Source organism: Alexandromys fortis, unplaced genomic scaffold (assembly GCF_014885135.2).
Source record: "Alexandromys fortis isolate MF-2015 unplaced genomic scaffold, M_Fortis_MF-2015_v1.1 scaffold_85, whole genome shotgun sequence".
NCBI lineage: Eukaryota > Metazoa > Chordata > Mammalia > Rodentia > Cricetidae > Alexandromys > Alexandromys fortis.
This window is the reverse complement of record NW_026067975.1, coordinates 7,674,752-7,696,873: the sequence shown is the minus strand read 5'-3', so window position 1 is coordinate 7,696,873 and position 22,122 is coordinate 7,674,752. Positions and strand designations below refer to the sequence as shown.

General features: G+C 50.1%; 1 protein-coding gene across 2 annotated transcripts in view; it reads left to right on the top strand.

Moving 5' to 3' along the window:
• Rasgrf1 (Ras protein specific guanine nucleotide releasing factor 1) overlaps nucleotides 1-22,122 on the top strand; it is a 106,745-nt gene that overhangs the window by 52,568 nt on the left and 32,055 nt on the right. For both annotated transcript variants that reach the window (XM_050157300.1, XM_050157301.1), the window contains 9 exons: nucleotides 503-696; nucleotides 1,126-1,235; nucleotides 4,305-4,423; nucleotides 6,271-6,431; nucleotides 9,873-9,936; nucleotides 10,769-10,905; nucleotides 13,145-13,227; nucleotides 20,079-20,327; nucleotides 21,779-22,033. In XM_050157300.1, the coding sequence (XP_050013257.1) occupies nucleotides 503-696; nucleotides 1,126-1,235; nucleotides 4,305-4,423; nucleotides 6,271-6,431; nucleotides 9,873-9,936; nucleotides 10,769-10,905; nucleotides 13,145-13,227; nucleotides 20,079-20,327; nucleotides 21,779-22,033 (1,372 nt within the window). The remainder of the gene's footprint in view (nucleotides 1-502; nucleotides 697-1,125; nucleotides 1,236-4,304; nucleotides 4,424-6,270; nucleotides 6,432-9,872; nucleotides 9,937-10,768; nucleotides 10,906-13,144; nucleotides 13,228-20,078; nucleotides 20,328-21,778; nucleotides 22,034-22,122) is intronic.

Sequence of the window (22,122 nt, the reverse complement as noted above, 5' to 3'; positions counted from 1 at the left end):
AGTGACACCAAAGGTTGAGCTCTGGCTTCCACATACAAACACACAGAGGTGCACCACATGTGTTCATACACATGTGTATATACACACAGACACACACACACACACGAATGCATGCACGCACACACACCCTGCCTCTTACAGAGACACTTGGGTTGAAGCAGGGGCTGGGCACACTCCACATAGACACATCATGAGATAAGGTGTAATCTACACCAGACTGTTTTCTTCAGTTGGAGCAGGCCCCCTGGGAGCCACAGCCCCTAGGGTATGGGACTCTATACTGACTCTCTAAGCCCCTTCAGTCACAAGACAGCTCACATCTCTGAACCCACTTCTGCTCATGGATAAGGTTGGTCTATCAGTGTAATCCCCAAAGAGGGGTCTCTCTGGAGTGGGGATTTGAACCCAGCTCACAGCCTCTCTGGGTAGGCCAATAGGCCAAAGGCCTGGGGACATCTGGCCCCAGGGTCCCTCTGGCCTGCTGACCCCACCTGCCCTGCAGCCGACCTGTTCGACATCCTGCTGCCCATGCTCAACATCTACCAGGAGTTCGTCCGCAACCACCAGTACAGCCTCCAGATCCTAGCGCACTGCAAGCAGAACCGGGACTTTGACAAGCTTCTCAAGCAATACGAGGCCAAGCCAGACTGCGAAGAGCGCACGCTGGAGACCTTCCTCACCTACCCTATGTTCCAGGTGGCTGCCATGATCTTCAAGGGAGCAGGCTAGGGCGGGGGCACTGAGGGCTCAGCTGGCAGGACACAGTCCCCAACAACCCTGGCATGTGGAGAACAAGCTGACCACCTATGTACTTATCCACTCCAGCCGTGGGGAAGGTGAGGGGGTAGTCCCTGGAGACAGAACCGTGGGGGTCCCTATCTTCCTGGATACCCAGGCATGTCAGAAATGCAGCCAGCTTTCCTCCTTGGCCCACTGGGTTCAAAGGACCATTCTGGCCTCTCCTTCTTGCCTCTGTCCCTCTCCCTCATGACCCCACCTTTCTTGTCTGCCATCACTATCTCTCCCTCTTTGCCTTGGCCTTCCTCGGCTCCCTGTTTCTTTCTGTCTTTCCACCCATTCGTCATCTCTCTGGTTCTGTCCCTCCATTTCCCCTGCCACTCACAGATCCCTAGGTACATCTTGACACTCCACGAGCTGCTGGCCCACACACCTCATGAGCACGTGGAGCGCAACAGCCTGGACTATGCCAAATCCAAACTAGAGGAACTTTCCAGGTGAGTGCCACGGGGCAGAGGGTGAGCAGGGCAGGGCTGCGAATTTCCTCAGGAGGGGATCGAAGGAAGGCATAACCCGCCTCTCTTCAAAGAAAGGCTGGGGACTGCAGAGATGGCTCCGAAGTTAAGAGCACTAACTGCTCTTACAGAGGTCCTGAGTTCAATTCCCAACAACCATATGGTGGCATGCAGTCAAAACACTGTACATAATAAATAAATAAAATTTTAAAAAGCGAACAAGGTTGGAGATATAGCTTAGTGGACAGAGTGCTTGCCCAGCATGCATGAAGCTTTGTGATCCGTGTCCAGTACTACATAAAACCAGGCTTGTTAACCTGTTAACTCCAACACTTTCTAAATGGAGGCAGGAGGACCAGAAGTCCAAATTTCAAGGCTACCCTGGAATCTATGACCCCCCTGCCGCAAAACTTGTGATGATAAGAGCTCCCCAAGGATGGGGTTCCAGGTGGCTAGCCTTCATGTGCCCAGGACACTTTAGTCCTCTAGTCCAGACTCCTCATCTGGCTTTCTTTCTGTCCTATAGTCCAGGGGCAGGGGTCTTCCTCTGCAAGAGCAGCCAGAGGAGGGGGCGCCCTTTCATACCCTGCAAAGTTCTGAGGAGGTGGGAAGTGATCTATGTCAGAACTGGAGCCCAAAGGCAGAGCTAGTAGGACTTCTCGATGGACTGGGTGGGAGAATGGGAAAAACTAGTGATTCCAGATCTGTGGGGTATGTTAGATGGTCCAGAGCTTCCCTGGGGATCGTGTGGACCGTTAAATACCCAAGTGGAAGAGACCAGAAAGAAGGGCTCTAAAGTCTAGAATTAAGAGCCATCATCAGCTCAGTGACATCCCCAGTGCTATGAGATTGCCACAGGAGTGACTTCAAACAAGAAGACACCAAAGCTTAGGATTGAGCCTGGGTGGAGGTCACAACATGAGATGGGCCCTGTGGTCAAACATAGGGGACTAAGGATGAGGGGCGGGGAGACTCAGCTTCCTGAAGCCAGCAAAAGCTAGCCAGGCAGGTCTTAGCTCCAAGCTAGGCAGTGGGACAGGCTAGGGATAGGCAGGGGACATGCTGCCTAGCCTGATCTTCTGAGCCCCAGCTGAGTTACTGAGGCATGAGGGAGAACCAGAGTAGACACCGAATCCAGGTGTGACTGCAGAGGTGCAGAGCCAGAGGCAGAGAACGTTCTCTCTGTACCTTTCATGTTCAAGAGCCAAATCCTACATGTTCCTCCCTCCCCAGGAGGGAAAAAAAAGCCTAGAATGCACCCCAAGGTTCTGCATCATTGAGAGATGCAGGTCCTGGAGCAAATAGGGCTGCAGATGGCCTGAGAGGCCAAGGTCATTGGCCTAAGACCTAGGTATGCATCCTACCCTTCCTCGTTCCACCTACCTCCTGAACCTTCACCTGAGCCCCGCCCTAACGGCACATTGGAGTGTTCTCTCACCCTCCCTTCCACAGAATGCTGATGGCGTTGTCCTGGCAGGGCAGAAACCATCAGATAGCCAGGCTCTGCCCAGTCTGGGCTAGGAAATACACCCCCTTTTCCTGCCGACACCAGCGATTCACCACAACCCCAGCACACTCTCTCTAAGGACCAGGCCTTTGCTGTTTTATCCTCAACCACTGTAACACCACTGATAACACAGGCCATCAGTTCCAGTCCCTCGAGGCTTCTCAGAGAACCTTCTAGCTATGCGTGCACATGGAACCCCAACTCCATCTGTAGCAGAACTTGTCCTGACCAGTTATAGGCTACTCTTGTCAAATCTGCCTGCCACTGTGGCGTTGCCCCTTAGGGCCTTTCAGAGTCAAGCATTCCCCAGCAAAGCTTCACCCTCGCCGTGAGAAACCTTCTCTCTGCCACTGGCCACTTCTCAAACAGGAACTGGGCGTCTAATACATGCATTTCTGAGAAGAAAAGGGGGAAACTGAGACTACTAGAGACTGGAGGCTGTCTGGATGTCCTGGAGAGTTTGAGCTAAAATGGTAGTCCTCCACCAGGAAGAAAACAAACTGGAATGCTGGTGGCCACCTCTTCCCCAGCATCCTGCACGCGGGAAGCTGAGTATCAGCAGGCGCGAGGCTTGAGTGGTTTGCTCATCTTGTGGCCCACCCAAGCAGAGTCCGCTTCCCTGAGGGTAAACCAGACATGGTCACCAGTCCTCTTGGTGACACTGACCGTAGAATTTTAGAAATCAGCAGAAAGGCATAAGATGTGATCTTCTTGAAGTGGGTGGGGTATTTTTCCAGAGCTCCCCCTTTCCCAAAAGTATTCATTAAAAGCCTGGAAACCCACCAGGGCAAAATTGCCAAAAAACCCCCTTCCCCCCCCCCCCCCCCCCCCCCCCCCCCCCCCCCGCCAGCAATAATTTTTCAAAGTAATTAAATGGCGCCATCTTCTGGAGACTATGGAAGTTGCAGAAGACAGGAAGGAACAAATTCTTTTCCTCCAAGAAGACAGAAAGTTAGAAGGGGGAAGCCAGCCTTTCCCTCAGCCAACAGAATTGGCAGGAGCTCCCAAATTTCAGGTCATTCTAAGGCTCTTGCAACATTAAAAGCACATCCATACAAAGATATGGGAGAAAGATCTAGGGCGTAGCTTAATGGCAGAACACTTGACTAGCATCCTCAACACCCTGAGTTCAAATTCCAGGGAGGGAGGAAAAGGGCAGCCTGAGGAAAAAAATGCAGAGGCAATGGACTTTGCCTGATCTATGGATGAGAATCATGTAAAATGAGACATGAATAACAAACAAGGGTGTCCTGGGCTCACACCTCATCCTGGGCTGGACCCTACAAAGTTCAACACTGAGATATGACTGGCCTGCTTCCTAGCTGCCAATTTCCATGTCAGTTCTTCTCAAATAAGCACCTGGCTCCTTGGGCTGCCAGGGTATTAAGCCAGATGGAGCCTGGGAAGTGTCCTGCATACAGCTGGCACTCAATAGCTACACATTGCCTTCACCTTCCGAACTGCAGGTCCCACCCCCAAGCGAGAGCACAGCCTTCCCCTCCCTGGTGGCGGGACAGCATGCCTCTTATGTCCTGTCTCCCCAGGATCATGCATGATGAAGTCAGCGAGACAGAGAACATCCGGAAGAACCTGGCCATCGAGCGCATGATCATCGAGGGCTGTGAGATCCTCCTTGATACCAGCCAGACCTTCGTGCGGCAAGGTAGGGCGCCTGTTCTGCACGCCCACCGCGGGGTCCCTGGAAGAAGGGCAGCACTTGGGAGCATCCCCAGCGGGCTGGCTTTCAGCTGTGACTGTGGAGTGTTCTAGTCTGCAGGGAGTGCAGTAGCTCTACATGGGGGCAGACTCTATCTACACACACACACACACACACACACACACACACACACACACGTAGACATGATTGCTTTCCACAGTTTCCCTCATGCCGAATATGAGTCTCCTACCTAGATTAGCCTCTGGCTTTTGGTTGTAAGCACTGACCTGTTCTTTGGGGGAGAAAGTGGGAGACAGGATGAGGACAGATAGTGACTGGCCCTGGGAACGGCAAGTGTTGAGAGGCAATGGGAGGGAGGCTGCACTCAGCGGTTCTCGCTGAAGTGAGTCTTCTCCCCTCTGGCTCCTGCTTCCCTTGAGAGTGGGTCTGGAAGGTGTGGCCCTGTTGAGCTTCTGGTGGCTCAGAGACATCAAAGCTGTGATGCATTTGAAGGTCACCTCCTGCAGCTCTCGTGTTCTATGGGAAACTCAGCACTGTTTGTGTGCCTCAGATGGATGTCTGCCCCGGGATAGACGTCCAGCGTCCCCTATACCCAGCTCTGGAATCTCTAACTAGTAAATAACCTTGTGAGAGGTTTACACCGGCCTGTACCTCAGAATTTGGCCTCAGGATGAGGGGAGGGTCTGATATCCATTGCGTTTCAAGGACGGTGCCTGCATGTGGTCCCCAAGGACCCACCTGTGACACTTGGAGCCCAGAGTCAGCTTTGTCTCTGTCTCCCTGAGCTGCACTAGACATGTTCTTTGCCAGAAGCGTTCTCATGTAGCTTCTTCCTGCCTTTTTGAAGAAAACCCTGGAAGGAAAGCCCCTCCTGGAGTGGGCAGTCCCCCCACAGACCCGGAAGCTGCTCCATCACCTAAGAGAAGCTCTTACTCCTCCATCCCGGAGCAGGACTTGGAGCCCCTTCCAGCCCTTCCCACTTTTTAGCCACATAGCCATTTCTAACATCTTCCCTATGCACACCAGGTCTCTATAGGGCTCTAAGGTCCCCCAGGATGAAGCCAGCCTAACCTGCAGGAGAAGACCTGTCACTAATGGGCTTCCAAGACGCAGTAGACACAGAACCGGATAAGGGAGTCAAAGAAGGAGGCTTTCCCACAGAAGCTAGGCGGTGCGGTCTAGGATGACATTTGCTATGGGGGAGAGAGATAGCGACAGAAAGGAGAGAGAGCTGGGAGCTGAGCCCAGTCCAAGCTGATGAGCCCTGAATACCCAAATCCCTGAGAATACAGTGAAGACAATGGGGAAGGAACCTGTAGAGCACATGATGCATGGGACCGCCAGAGTAGAGACAGCCGCCTACTCAATCCAGCAACGGCTTTCACTGCAACACACTGAGGATCACATGCTCAGTCTGGGCTCAGTCTGGGCACAGAAGCTAAGTGTCGTGATTAATTGGTGCTATCTGCTGCGGCCAGCGCTATGCAATGTATCATGTTAATAGACGAGAACCCACCTCCAGCTCCCCATTTGTTCAGCTTAGTTGTTCAGTGCCCTCTCCAGACTTCAGCTCGGCTCCCCCTTTCTTTTAGAGCTCCTCTGCTTGCCAAGACCCTGTTCCCTGGATGGGAAGTTGTAGGGTCCTCTATAGGGCTCTCCTTATCCCCACCCACTGACTCTGAGGCTGGGCTGGGAGGAGTGACCAGCGTATTTCAACTACTTTGTCCCATGGCTGCACCTCAACCTCCACGGCTGGGCCAGGGGGTTGGCGTCATTGGTGTCATCTGAGGGTAGGCTCAGAGCGTCTTCACCACCACCCCTGCTCCCCACAGGTTCCCTCATCCAGGTGCCCATGTCAGAAAAGGGCAAGATCACCAGGGGGCGCCTGGGATCGCTGTCCCTGAAGAAAGAGGGTGAGCGGCAGTGTTTCCTGTTCTCCAAGCACCTCATCATCTGCACCAGAGGCTCCGGAGGGAAACTGCACCTGACCAAGGTAAGGCCATGGAGAGGCGCTCCAGGCCTGGGGCTCTGGCACACTGGCTGTGCCCTCACTGCAGAACTCGGGGTGAAGGTACAAGAGGCCACTGAAGCACTTAGGTGGGATTTTGTATGTGAGCACAGGCCTGTATACGCGCGCACATACACACATACACACACACACGCACACGTACACGCACACACACACGCCGTGGTTAAGCCAAGGGTGGGAATGAGCAGAACATCCCCTGGTATCTTCTACTGGAGAATTCGTGGGAACTGGGAAGGTGGCATCAGACCCCAGAGACTCCGGCTACTGGTCAAGAGTTCCAACGAGCCCTTCAAGACCCAAGTGTGAGCATATGTTTGTGCAAGTGTGTGTGAGTGTGTCAGGGGGCTCTGTGTGAGGTATATGGATAGGGGTGTGGGGGAGAGTGGAGGTTCCCCTGCAACCTAGAATTAGAGCAACACATAACATCCTTCTCTGTCATCTCCAGGCAAAGATTCTCAGACACCCACTCCTCTGTCCCAGGAAGCCTTCCTCGGGTCAGATGACCCTGGGAGGCTGCTGAACTGTTGTCACCTCATGTGCCCTCTTGTAGGACAAGCTCAATGGCCTGACTCATCCCAGTAGGCAGAGGGGAGAAGCATCTCTGACCCCAGGGCTTTGCTCCTGCTGTGTACTCAACTGCACAGCCAGCTCCCCTCTTCTGTGGCGAGCCTCCTTCATGTCCTTGAGACCGGTTCAAATGCAGGTCTGCTGTGATGCCTGGGGCTCAAACCAAAACTACTGCTCCCCAACACTGCTGGTCCCATTGCTCTGAACCCCAACAGGCCCCAACTCTGTCACACATGTGACGCTGCAAATGTCCTTGTCCTGTGTACACGTCATCAGTCAAACAAAGATAAATGTCCCCACAGAAGCACTGCATGCAGGGTCTGGCAGGGAGCTGACAGTGCCTGCAAATTTGCTATGCTGGTTACAAGGACCTTGTCTCTCTACGCTGCCGTCTCTCCCCATACTCTGTCCGTCCTGTGCGAGCAGATGGGATTTCAAATGTGAGCAGACAGCAGCTTGGAAAGGAAGGGCCAGAAGGTGCCCTTAATTAAGTGAGAGCATCGGGGAAGACTTCCTTTGGGGATCTGGAGGCCTGGTCTGTAGCCTCCCGTTGAGCTATTAGATCAAGCGCTGGCTTCAGGGGAATCCCCTGTTAATGTTAACTTGTCAACAAATTAGCAGGTTGGCTGCACATGGAGAAATTAATATACAAATATTAAACACTCCAGTTCCAACCAAACTGGGTGTCAAGGGAAGCTTTCGGTAATTGTTAGCGCCAAGTTCCACTCCAGATGTCTCTGTCCAGGTCATGAGGGTCAGGTCTCCTGTCCCTCAGCCATGGGGTGAGCACGGGCAGGTTGCACTGGAGACGCTACAGTGGTTTCTTGATCTGAGGCTGGAAGTTCATGATTTTAGGTTGGTTCTTTTTCTTTTATTTATTTTTGAGTTTTAAAGGGTTAGCCTGGGAGCTGGAGAGAGGGCTCAGCAGTGAAGAGCCCCTGCCACTCTTCCAGATAACTCAAGTTTGGTTCTCAGTGCTCACATCAGCTAGCTCGGAACTGCCTGCAACCCCAGCTCCAAAAGATCTGACTTCCTCCTCTGGCCTTCTTGGACACCTGCATACATGTTATGCAAACACACATACACACAAAATAAAATTTATTTTAGGAATAGCTGCTAGAAAAGGACACAGAATCAGAGCACTGCTGTGTGGGTACCAGGCAGACATCAGACAAGTCATGTGACCTCACTGAGCCTCAGTTTCCTTATCTGCATAACGGATATGAAAACACCTCCCAGGAATGCTGAGGGAGTCCCAGTGCCTGGTACAATACATTCTCAGTAACTTAAACAGTCATTGTAAATCCTATGGTAATGAGCTTGTCATATTACTGACAGCCAGGCCTCAAATAATGATTCCCGTGGCCTGTCCCTGCCCCAAGTGTTCTACACATATTCAATTCCTAGAATACCTCTGAGGCAGACACTATCACTTTCCCAGCTCACAGATCAGATAAAGGAAGTAAAACAAGCCAGTAAGGGAGTGCCAGCTGGGGTGTTGCTTGGTGGTAGAGCTCCGACCTAGCGTGCAGAAGGCCGTGGGTTCCAACCTCAGCACTGCAAATAAATAAGGGAATGTCAGAGCTGGGCTGGGGCAAGGAAGCTCTTAGGATTGGTAAGCCCAGTGAAATCACAGGGCAAGGCTACTGTTCAAAAGTCCTAGGAACTTCTCAAAGTCACTAAAGAAGAAAGCAAGAAGCAGACCCCAGGGCATCCCCTCCGATGCTCTCCTCACAAGTGGCAGCCAATATAACACGAGACCATAATCCAGGCAGGTGGTTAAAAATAAATTCTGAGTTTCATAACAAAAAAGTGGGCAGCCTGCCCAGTATTTTTATATAAAGATCAGTCATGTGGCTGGGTCTATATTAGCATCAGTTATTGTAGGACAAACACTTAGTGCTGTGGGTCAGGAGGTCAGGAGCGACTTCAAAGTGGTCTTGGCTCAGGGCTCGAGTTTGCAATAGCAATGTTTGCCAGGCCACAGTGCTCTAGGAGCTTACCCAACCAAGGTGGTCCATTCACGGGACTGTGGGCTAGAGGCCTCGGCTCTTCTCTCCCCACAACATGGCAGCCACTTTTCTTGAGACAGGTGGTCCAGGAGAGAGCCAGAGAGCAAGCCGAAGGCTGTGGTCCCCAGTGCCGCACACCTTCACTGCCATCTGATCCTTTTCATTCTGCTCTGATCACAGCCCAGCCACGCCTAAGAGGGAGGGGGTTGTGCTTCCACTCAGCCACAGGTTCCCTTCTCACGGGTGTCAAAGGGACAGGTGCCCTGTCTTTATTTCTGATAATGGGAAATGAGTTGTTGACCTGGGCCTGGGACGAGAGCCCTGAGGCTTTCTCGGGACCCCACCAAGAGCTGACCATGTGACTTGAGCAACCACTTAACTTCTCTGACTTCATTTTAGAATCTATTAAATGGGGTTAGCAATCCATATAATGGATCCATAAAGTTGGCCTGTTTCACCATTGCTAGCAGGAAGGGTTGCCCAAGAACAGAGGACTTCAAGGTTTTATAGCTTTCGGGGTATGGCGTAACTCAGAGATGCTGATGTGATGCGAGGAAGCCAGACAGGACAGATTCTGACTCGTCTGCCCACAGTTTGACCCCAGCCTTTACCAGGGGTGGTCTCCCTGAGAAAATCTCATGTCAGCCACTTCTGGGGATCTGTAAAGGAAGCCAGCATCCTTTACTTACAAAGCAAAATGCCCACTCGGCATATGCTACATACACACATGTATGTGGATGCGAGGATGCTTGGCAGCAATGCCCTTCCAACCCTGATGTTCTGGGACCCCTACTCTAGCACATGGACTCCTGCTGCTCTTTTTCAGAATGGAGTCATATCGCTCATCGACTGCACCTTAATGGAGGAACCAGAAAACGCAGAGGAGGAAGGTCAGTGTACAAGCTGCTTATTTCTGTGCATGCACACACACACGCACACACATATACACACATGCACACACACATGCACACACATACACACATGCACATGCACACACACACACATTCATCAAGGTTGGCAGGAAGAGCAGATGATAGGCCCTGACTCAGATGCAAAAAGACAAGAGGACAACTCAGACCAGGGCAGACAGCTCACAATTGTGTGTCCCCAGAGAGGAGATCTTGACCGTGTGAACTTATTCTTTCCAGTAAACTCTCCAGAGTTCCAGGGCCTTGCGTGTGTGGTGCCCTGTGTTTGATCCCCAGCACCAAAAAGAGAAAAGAAACCGAGAGTTAAATATCAGTAATAAAATACCTAGGACTTACTTTCCCAGTGGAAAGCTGTAAACCAAACTGAATGTTCAGCCCAGTCTATAAAAGTTTAGATGTCAATGTTGCTTGTCCCAGGTGTTAGCCAAAGGGCTGGGTTGTGCAGCCCCATCCAACCCTGGCATAGCTGCCTCCCTGCTAGGAGTCTTAACTGAGTCCTGGCTCAGAACCCATTGGTACCGTGAGGGCAGAGGATGTACTACTCCATAACTTGGGCTCTGAATCAAGAATCTGTGTGCCTGTAAATGACTTGGGTATGCCAGATTCTCTGTTCTCCCCTGTTTGAAATGGTGACTTTCACCTACCCAAAAATCATAAAACACTATGACTCTAAAAGAAGCAGCAGTGGCTTGGCATCCATCTACTTGTGTCTAAGTCAGGGACCAGAAAACCTTACCCAGCTCACAAGCCCCCACACTCACTCTGTTAACTTCATATTTTGTCACTGGAAAAGCCAAAGGAACTGCCCCGGACATAGACCACTTGGATTTTAAGATCGGGGTGGAGCCAAAGGATTCCCCACCCTTCACAGTCATCCTGGTGGCCTCATCCAGGCAGGAGAAGGCAGCATGGACCAGTGACATCAGCCAGGTGAGCAGCACTGCCTGTTTCTCAGAGCACGTTGTTGCTTCATGCTTGACTTTGTGGGGGACCTAGATGAACGGGGCATAGCAGGATTGTTCTATTAGAGAAGACCAGGTCCATGGCCCTGGCCCAGATTGAGTCAGCCAATACATACCATTTTCAATGTGGTTTTAAACCCTTAAGCATGCCGGACTCTACTTCCTGCTCCCCAGACCTGTGAATGGCAAAGGTGTCTGCACGTCAGTCTCATCTCCAGGTGCATCGCCAGTGCACACACACAAAATGTCCTGGTGGTACCATCCAAGAATGTTAGATACAGAAGAGCTTGAGGAGAGAGCTTCACAGCCCAGAGACACTTGGGAACCTATTCCAGAGAACCAGGGCAGGCTCCTGAAGTCCAAGCTAGCATCACGTGCCAGAGAAAGATGGAGTTTTGTTCTTTGCCTGTTGCAAGCAGCAGCTGTTCCCCTTGTCCTACCCCCATTTCACCATTAAGCAGGAAGCCTTGGCTTCTCCTGGAAAGTCAGCAGCCCGTGACTTTGGGCACTGGAAGTACAGGAGGTGGGAAGTTGAGTTGAGTAACAGGGCTGTCAGCTGCTCCTGGCTTATGCTTCAGAAGGCAAAGAGCAGTCCCATAAAGACGGGAGCCAGGTCTCAGGATGTCTGCCTGTGGCCATGCTCTCTGCAGGGCTGTGCAGGTGTATTAGGAGAGCCGCTGGCAGCAGAAAGGGACAGCTATGGCTGGCTTTCCTCCCTGTGCCTCGGGAGGAGAGGGCAAGGTACCCAGTGTGCTTAGAGGGCCCCCTCACCAGTTCCCTGCCTTCTTACCTCTGTGCCCTGCTTCAAAGCACGGTTTGACCTCAAGCACTGAAGAAAAAAAAAGAGCAGAAAGAACATTCCAGATAAAGAATGATAGTAAAATTCCAAGGATTTACTTTCATCTTGTGGAACTCTGAATTGAACTAAATGCCCAGGCAGTCCATAAAGTTGCAGGTATCAACATTGCTTGGTCGAGGTGGCTAGGCAAGCTGCCCCCTCTCGGATCCGCTGAGAACCAAGGCAGTATGGGATTGCACATAGTGTATAAATCTACTCTTTAGAGTTTTACCCCCCTCCAAAAAAAAAAAGCCAGCATCCCCTGGAGAAAATGGAGAGTTCAAACCCAGCCCTTTCCTGTCCACAGGAGCCATAGTAATCAAAGGTGCTGGCTGTTCTCCTAAAGGGATCCACAGAGATCTTTGCCCTTAGCAACATTGCTGATGTCCCTGAGTAGGGGTCACCCAGCCCCTTCCCTTCAAAATCCACCCTGACAGCTTCCTGAGGTCCTCGGCTGGAGTTGCCGGCAGGATGAGAGTCTCTGCATGGTGGAGAAATCAGGTTGAAAACACAAATGGCAGAGACCTCCCCCTATATATGTCCTCCTTTGGGGGCCTGGCTTTGACAGACAGAGCCTAGGAGACCTGTCACCCACTGTCCCAGTCTTCTGGCTTCTACTTCTCAGTAGCCTTAACACTGGCCTCCACTCACACACAACCTCAGAGCCATCTACTCTGTGATATGCTTGGAGCTCCCCAAAACCTTGGTCCAGGGGGGACCCCTCCATAGCAGAAATGTTAAGCCCAGGATAGAAAGCAGGAAGGTGTATGAGGCAGCCCCTCCTCTGAGGTTAATTTTCTATATTTGGTTGGGTTTTGTTTTTGTTTTTGTTTGAGTCTCGCTACGTAGCCCAGGCTGGTCTCACACATGCGATCCTCCTGTCTCCTAAGTGCACTCTCCATGTATAGACTGGAAATGTAGAAATCACCTCCAGCACCACAGCACTGGTTGGGGGGGGGGCAGAGGATTATTTACACAGAGGACACATGTATACACACACTGATGCAGAGGCTTGCTAGGCAGCCTCCCAGAGAGCTCAGAGCATGGTGAGGCAACCTCATCCTTGACACTGGCCTCAAAGGATACAGTGGAGTGGCCAGAGCTGATGCATCTTCCTGGCAAACACCCAAGTAAAGCAGGGGTCATTAAACCCATCTAGGAAGATAAGGAAACAGACTCAAAAAGGTCAAGTCAGCCCCCCAAGGTCATTTGACTTCCAGAATTCAAATGATGCTGTGTTAGTCTTGCCCTTGCCTGGACAGTGTCCTTGAAGCCTGACAACCCTGTGTGCAGGCTGGGAGAGTTCCAGGTGGGTCCGGGATCCAGTACAGAGATGGAGTTCTGAGCCCCAGATCCCCTCTGTTTCCAGTGTGTGGATAATATCCGGTGCAATGGACTCATGATGAATGCATTTGAAGAAAACTCCAAGGTCACGGTGCCGCAGATGATCAAGTAAGTGCCCTTAACCTGCCTGCACTCCAGAAGCTAAGCACCAGTCAGAGACAGCTAGCTAAGGCCTGAGCAGGTCAGCCCTGGAGCTCAATGGAGGGTTTCATGATGGACGGCTGGAATGTCTGTTTCATGTTTTTAGTGAATGTTTGGACGGCTGCTTTGGTGTAGCTTTTGCCCTCGTTGGTTGGCTTTGCACACCTTGTCTTTTTTTTTTAATTTAAATTTTTATTTACATGTTGGTTATTTTTTTTACATTGAGCTATTTAAAATATAATATTAGGAATGAAAATTTCACTTATCGTTTCTTAAGAATTTTTCTTCTAATTACAAAATAAATACATAAACATTTCAAAACTACATAAAAACCTAATGGCAGGCCACAGCCGCCAGGCCAGTGCGTCTGTTTGAGTAGTCTCTCAGGACAAGGGGCTAGTGTCCTGCTGGACACAGTTTTCCCAGTCACTGCCCCCAAGTAGCCCAGCTTCCATAATCTGACTGAAACATCTTTCCTCTAACCTGACAGGACGCCTCCCTCTCCCTCCTCCCCCAACTCTGCAGCACCTTGGCTGTCTGGCTGCCATCCCAACCTGTGAATCCCAAACCTGATAACATCACTAGATACCTCCCAGGACCCCACTGCCCACTGGCCTCTGTCTAGATGATATGAATCTCTGCTATTCCCAGTGAGTGCCTTGGGACAGTGCATACCACAGGACTTAGTATCTGAAAGATGCCAGACCCCCCCCCAATTGTTCACACTTGACACCAAGATAAAGGCAAGCACATGATGAGCCTACTGTATGCTGATGTTACATGTCTTCACAGTGAGAAGTCACTCTGCACATTGAGAGATTAATGAAAGAAAACCCTTTAATCGTAGCATGTGGTTCTGGCTAATGCCCAAAAGGGAACAAGCCTCCAACAGATTTTTACTAGCCTATGTATGCCTTTAGTTTATTCATTCCAAATGCACAGTTATCCTCAAGTCTCTTTTAGGTCCCAATTGGAGGTTACACTTTGACAATTTAAACAGAGACAGGAGACCACAAGTCTGGCCTCTTGGGCAGGTAGGAGATCTACACAGCAAAGATATTTTCTCAAGTGCTACAGTATTGTTCTTTTTGAGTACTTGCTAACTGGGGTCATCTTGCTCACCTGGCAGAATTATGTTTTATGGTGTGCCGGGTCACAATGACAGTTGTCACCTGTGTTGCCCACCTGAGTTGCCCCTTAGAGGTATGATCTTTGATGGGAGAATGAGCCTAATGCCTGGCTGTAAGTTGGGGAGGGGTATATCTTCTTTGAGATGGGAATGAAGCCTAATTGCAGATCAATCCTGGGGAACAAACATTGACCGAAGGGTTTTCCCAGCAATGCTAAACTTGAATTATCTCTAGCAAGTCTGGTTAGTGTAACACTTATCTTTGAAGTACTGGAGTAAATCCTTTATACCATCAGTTTTATTACCACGAGTTTCTCCTACACCACGGGGGTAAGCAGAGACAGCTTTGGGTGCACCAGGTCCCTTAAACTTTTTTGAAACTGCTCAGCGATCATTCCCTCACCACTGCATTGCTGAATGACCAGAGGGGAGCGCAGTGGGAACAGTAGGAAGAGCTGTCCAGTGAACCAAGGAGACCCAGTGAAATGCCACTATGGGGAGTCAGGAGGGTGCCAGCCGACAGTTTATTTGGTACCGGAAGGGTGCAGAGGATGGATATGGGCCGGGTTTACTTGGCACAGTTGAAAAAGGCTTCCCTGAAAAAGGAACCCAGAGCTGACATTGAAGGCCAGTCATGGTTTGTTCAATCGAAAGGCATTCTGGGAAGAAGGAACGATGTGAGTATTTGCACAAAGGCAGGCCAGTGCAATGTACTTGCGAAATGATGAATAATCCCATCGGGGTTGTGGGACTTAGACTGGCATGCAGGCAATAACCTGAGTGAGCTTTGTTCTCCGGGCACCTGATTCGACCAATTATCCCATAGGCTTTGGAGCAGACCGGCCAGGGATCAGATTAAGATGTTTCACCCTAGGGTTTGGGGAGTCCATTTGAAACACATATTAAGAAGCATGGATAGGAGTGCAGAAAAGGAGCAGGAGGTTAGGGCAGCTTATGGTCACGTGCCAGCCCCACATCAGCTGAGCTACAGAGTGCTCTCCTGCCCTGCCCTGCCCCTACCCCATGTCGTGTCAACCTTCCCTGCTACATAGACCAGAGTGAAAGTTAGATGAGGAGGCCTAACCTCCAGAAGGTGCTTGGGTTTGTGGTATACACTTGCCCTCTCCGAGATGTAAAACAGCACACACGACGGACCACAGCCGAGCATGTCAGTTAACAACCAACAGCTATGATGTCGTCTACATGTAGGTGTCATCAGTGGCTGGCCACCTTAAGACTCCATGAATATTGAATATAGCTCGTGCCTCACGTATCTTAAGCGGACCATGAATTTGGCGTACCTTGAGGTCTGTTGATCCTTTTCCTGCTTTCATTCTACAGATGCTGTAGTTTATATGCATATCTGCTACGTTCAGGAGATATTCCTATACTTAATTTCACTTCTCATTTCTCTGAGCGTTATATAGCACAGTCAGACTTTATTAACTAACATGGCGGTCTACACCATGTGGTGAAGGATGGGGCTGGTGAGGGATGCAGGACTCAGTTAGCAACGTTGCATCTGGCAAGCTATTGGGTTTGGTTCTGTAGGTGGTACGGTTGTACCCCAAGGGTATTAGCCCCACCCCCTTGGTGGCACTCTGATAGAGCACTTGGGTGCAATGTTATCCGCTGGAAAAAGGCAATGGGCTGAGCTGGGGACTTGGTGCCAGCAAGTGTCTAAAATGATCCATGTCCTAGAGCAAAGCTGAGTTAGAAGGCCTTCCCTCTGTTTCTCTGAGATGGTCTCTTTTGTGTTGTTGTCTCTGGAAGCTTTGTGGTTCAGTCTACATACTATGGGTTGAACCCGTTTTTCCAGCTTCCCCTCTGGTCCATGCAGCAGGCAGGGAAGGCTGATGCAGCCAGGGAGAAGCAAGACAGAAGGGCAGTGGATAGCCAGTATTGAGGACTGCCATTTGTCTACACGCTACCCGAAACTGCTATTCCATCTCTCCACCTTCTAGATTCACCCCTGCTCATTGGAGACTCTAGGGGAAAGGCTCTTTATTGACATTTCAAATCTCCCATACTTCTAGATGAAGTATTTGGGAGTTGAATCTGGAGCCTCACACACGCTTGGCAAGTACTATACTGCCCAGCAAATCACCAGCTCTCCCCCACCAAAAAAATTGCCTTAGAAATGGTACACACGAGAAAATGAGTCCATTTGCTCAGTTCCTCAGAGCTCTGTCTGTATCCTGGAGTGGGAAACACCCTCTGCAGAGCCAGTGAATTGAGAACCAGGGCTCACTTACAGCTTCCTGTGTTCCATGTACCATGCTAGGCCTCTTAACTGGTTCATCCAGTCCACCCTCGAGAAAGCTTTGTGGAAGGCCTTTTTTCCAGTTCACAGATGAGGAGACTAAGAAGTGAAGAATGGGTGTTGTCTAGGAAATAAGAGCCGAGCTGGCATCAAGCTGTGTCCTTCACACTGGCCCCAAGGATGCCATTATAATTTGAATATGGTATCCCCAATTATTTCATGTGTTTCAATACTTAGTGCCCCACTGGTAACACTATTCTGAGAAACTGCAGAACCTTTAAAGGGCTGAACCCAGTTGGAGGAAGTGAATCCCTAGAGGCAAAAGAGCTTGAGAGTTATATAACCAGGCTCCACTTCTGGATTCATCCAGATGTAAGCTGGCAGTACCATGACTCATGCCACCACCCAGTCCCTAGCCTGTGGTGGCCTGAATATTTCTCTTCCCTTAAGTCACTGCTGTCACAGTAAGTAACCATTGCTGGTATAAGCCTGTTCTCCCCTCAGCGGTCAGGAAAGGCTGAACTCCTCTTTCTGTAGGTACTTTTGGCTCTGGGACTTCATTATGACAAGATTTTCAAGCTTACCCTTTCGATAGGAGCTTATATTTAGTTGTACATTTATACACTCCTCTAGTAACAGCCCACCACTCTCTTAGATACTCTCTTAGACAAGAGGTCTAAGACAGCTACTAGTTGCAAGTGAAAACAACTACAAAGATACAGCCTCCGGTGTATAGGGAACACAGGCATATGGACCCCAGTGTATAGGGAACGCGGGCATAAGGCCTCCAGTGTATAGGAAACGCAGGCACACGGCCTCCAGTATATAGGGAACACAGGCATACGGCCTCCAGTGTATAGCGAACGCAGGCATACAGCCCCCAGTGTATAGGGAACACAGGCATACAGCCCCCAGTGTATAGGGAACGCAGGTATACGGCCTCCAGTGTATAGGGAACTCAGGCCAATAAAAATAAGGAAGGAAAATCAAGTGAAGATTGCATCTCACTCTCAGATTTTTCAGTTGTCAAAGTTAGAAAAGAAACATGATTATGAATAACAAAACACAGCTTTAGAGTCATTGCTTAAGCTTCAATATTCCCCCACCCCGTTGCCCTTAAATTAAGTCTGATGTGGTTCAGCATCCAGCTAGCACCGCAGGGTACAGCGGCCTTTGGGGCTGTTGATTCCCACCAAGCCCAGAAGACACCATTGATGCTGGGTTCACACAGTTTCCATGCACAGCTCCTTCCTCAGTTCTCTAGTCCCCTGTGGCCTCTGGGTGACGACTCTTATCCTCACATCCTGGCAGCCCAGAGAGGAGTTTGGAATGTCCTAGAAAAGGCCGTGGGTAGGTCTTGCCTGGGACAGATTCCCACGGATACTGTGATCACCTTGGCCAGAGGCAAAGGCATCAGTGAGTCCAACTCGGGCTACCAGACAGGCACTGAAGGCTTCTTTTTCCATCAGCGGGTTGGTAGTCTGGCTGATACTAATGCTCAAGGAGTAACCAAGGTGAGGTCAAGGTGGAATGCCCTATGCTACAAAAGCTAGGGAGATAGAAGAAACACACACTCCTGAACTGCCTGCTCACACTGGCCTGTAAGCTGGAAGTTCATGATGAGAGGCTTCACAAAGCCAGCTTCATCAGTAGTAGCTGTGGGAGCTAGGAGGAGAGAGGTCTCAATAGGCCAGCTGCACTGAAGACTTTCTAGGCCAGGAGGTTTAAAAATGACTGCGGGTTAGTTTGTAGCCAAAGGCAAAATTTTCACATTTAGTAAAAAAAAAAAGGGGGGGCAGGGGTTGGGGAGAACCAAGCATGGCACACCATGTCGCCCCAGCACTTGAGACAGAAGGATTTTAAACTCTACACAAGGAAACACTGTCCCAAACTAGGAAGGTAAGGGAAGAGATGGGGAAGGGAAAAGGAAAAACATACGGGGGGACATCACATTCAGCTATCTGTTATCTCGAGGGGCTTAAGTCCTTGCTTGGTTCTCCATTTGCAACTGTCACTGAGGAGTTACCTATGACTACATAGAGAGCCTGGTGGAAAGGGATCGTTCTAGAAAGGTTTCGTAGTTCTTCCATTGAGTGTCCCTCGGGGTGTTACATCTGGGACACCTCTTTGCCCTTAGTCTGAAGAGCAGAGATCACAACAGTAGTATACTGGACTTCAAGACCAGGATAGAAAGAGCTGCCATCCCCTTCTGCTGGAGGACAGGCTTGTCCCTCACGGTCCTCTGAAATGTGTACCCTTCATGGGTCCCGAATTGACACGGTGATGTCATCCAGCTTCTCATCCAGCAGACCAGGTCTCTGTGGAAAACCTAGAGAAAAACTAGTCTCCAAACTCCAGAGATACCTCCAGGCAGCCCAAACAACAGCTGATCTACTGGTTTCTCTTCACTCAGAACACTGGAATTTCCCTTTTATCTTTTCTCCCACCTCATATTACCTTTTTTCTTTCACTGTGTAGCCCTGACTGGTCTAAAACTTACTATGTAGACCACTGCCCTTGAATTCAGAAAGATCTGCCTCACTGCTTCCCAAGTGCTGTTATTAAAGTGTGTACCACCTCACCTGGCCCGATTTTTTTTATTTTTTTAATTGAGATAATTCGTACAGCATAAATTTCTCTACTTTAAAATGTACAAGTCAGTAGATTTAAGAGTACTCACTATGTTGTAAAGCTGACTCCAGCTCCTACTTCTAAGACACTACCGTCACCACTCAGCAAGGAAAGAGATGGTAAACGTGTGGACAGTGGGTCCCAATGCACCCACCCAGCAACTGACATTCACCAGACTGCTTCCTGTTACTGATTTGTCTGTACTGTGCCTTTCTATAAACGGAACGATAGCATGAATGGCCTGTTTCAGTTAACGTAATGTCTTCAGGGCTTATCCATGTTGTAGTGTGTGTGTCGGTATTTCATTTCTTTTCATGACTGAGTAACATCGCACTGTATTTTATTTGTCCATTCATCTGCTGGTAGACATCCCAGGGTTGTCTCCAGTCTGGTCTATTATGAACAACGCCACTGTAAACATAAATATGCATATTCTGTGTGTATAAAATTCTTGTGTGCTAGGAATTTGGAAACACATTTTTAAAAGCTTGTTATACTTTTGGGGGTTGGTGCTGTATAGTGAAAGGTTTTAGAAACCTGGGTGAAAGAGTTTCAGCTGTTTCTTAGTGTTACCCTTCTGAAGTCTCCCGTGACCATTTAGTACAACTGTTTCAGACTGGGAGGCACGGGGTGCCCTGGGGTAACCCCAGCCCTCATCTGGTGAAGAGATGCCATGGGCCCAAACAACCTTGGACATACATCATCTTTTCCTGTTCCCTTGGTCTTCAGGACCAATATCGTGCTGATGTTGACATCTGCGCACCTGTCACCTCTTCCTGCTCCCTCCCTCCACAGGTCCGATGCCTCCTTATATTGTGATGATGTTGACATCCGCTTCAGCAAAACCATGAATTCCTGCAAAGTGCTGCAGATCCGGTACGCCAGTGTGGAGCGGCTGCTGGAGCGGCTGACAGACCTTCGCTTCCTGAGTATCGACTTCCTCAACACCTTCCTGCATTCCTACCGTGTCTTCACCACTGCTGTGGTGGTCCTAGATAAGCTAATCACCATCTACAAGAAACCCATCAGTGCCATCCCTGCCAGGTGCATACATGTCCCGTGCCATCAGCATCTACAAGAATCCCTGGGTTCTGGCAAGATGACTTAGTGGGTAAAGGTACCTGCTGCCAAGCATGACAACCTAAGCTCAACTGGAAACAGCATGGCGGAAGGAGGGAACTCACTCCTGCAAGATGTCCTCTGACATCCATGCTCACTCTATGACCTGAACATCCCCAGACATACACACGCGCATAGTCCCTCTCTCTCTCTCTCTCTCTCTCTCTCTCTCTCTCTCTCTCTCTCTCTCTCTCTCTTTCTCTCTTTCTCTCTCTCTCTCTCTCTCTCACACACACACACAAATACTTAATATTTTTAAAGAAATCCCATCAGCACCATTCCCTAGTAAGTGCACCCCCTCCCCAACCCACAGATCTTCCAGGCCAAAGAGATCCCAGGAGAAGAGGCTGTCCCCAAAGCAAGGTGTGGTGGCACACAGCATTCCCAGAACACAGAGAGAGTACCTTCCAAGTTTGTTTTTTCCAAAGGAAACTGGACATGGTGTTACAAGCCTATAACCCCCAAGGCTCTGAAGCTATGGGTTGGAAAAGCAGAAGCACCAGGTCATCCTCAGCCATACAACCTGTTTAGAGGTCTGTTTGGGAGGACTCCATTCTCTAGGGAGGGCCCAGCAAGGCCAAGAGACTTTGCACAAGTCTGGCTGAGATGGTCTTCAATGTAGGCCTGGCCTTGGGATTCCTAAGTGCACTTCCAACCTCTTGAAACCCAGTGGATACACAAAACCTCTCAGGTGCCATGGCATAGACACTGAGTTTAGAGCCAGAGGCGTTAGATGAGTCACTGCCTTTCCCTAAGCCTCTGCTTCCTCGGCCACAAAGTATCCCTTAGGACCACTGTGTGGACAAGGGCAGAACTTGCAGGTTAGAGCAACCTCATGTAAATGGATAAAGACTCTACAAAGGCCACCACCAGGAGGCTTAGTACCTCAGGAAGGAGGCAAAGGTAGCAACATCAGATAGAAGTACCCCACCACCACCACCAATCATCCAGCCTATTCAAACCCTGTGGATATAGACATTTGTCCCTAAGCCCTTTAATCACAACCCTGTGCAGGGACCTGAAGAAGAATGTTATAAAGTAATCCCACACTAGATCAGAATTGAGAATAACAGATGGTTCTTTATTCAGGGATAGACTCACAGATCACAGTCCTCTGCATGAGCGGGGAGCAGGAACCAAATGGGGGGGGAGCTTTATGGCTGCATTTATATTATAACAGATCACGCCCAAATGGGCTGTAATCTTAAAGGCCATTGGCTGAAGGAGTTCCCACAGCAGGGACCTACCCCTAGTATCAGGGATCATGTACATAAGGGAGACACTGCTGTCAGTCCCCCTGAGCCCTGTAGGAAGCAGGCCAGGTGGGCAAGCCTACACCAACAGTTCTTTCTCCTTCTTGCCTTCCCTCCCCACAGGTCACTGGAGCTCCTGTTTGCCAGTGGCCAGAACAACAAGCTTCTGTATGGAGAGCCCCCCAAGTCACCTCGTGCCACACGCAAGTTCTCCTCACCGCCACCCTTGTCTATCAATACATCATCCCCAAGCCGCCGACGGAAGCTGTCCCTCAACATCCCCATCATCACAGGTGGCAAGGCACTGGACCTGGCAGCACTCAGCTGCAGCTCCAACGGCTTTACCAGCATGCACTCACCCATGTCTCCCTTCAGCAAGTCCGCGCTGGACTTCAGCAAGTCCATGCTGGACACCAGCAAGTCCACCATGGACTTCAGCAAGTCCATGCTGGACACCAGCAAGTCCA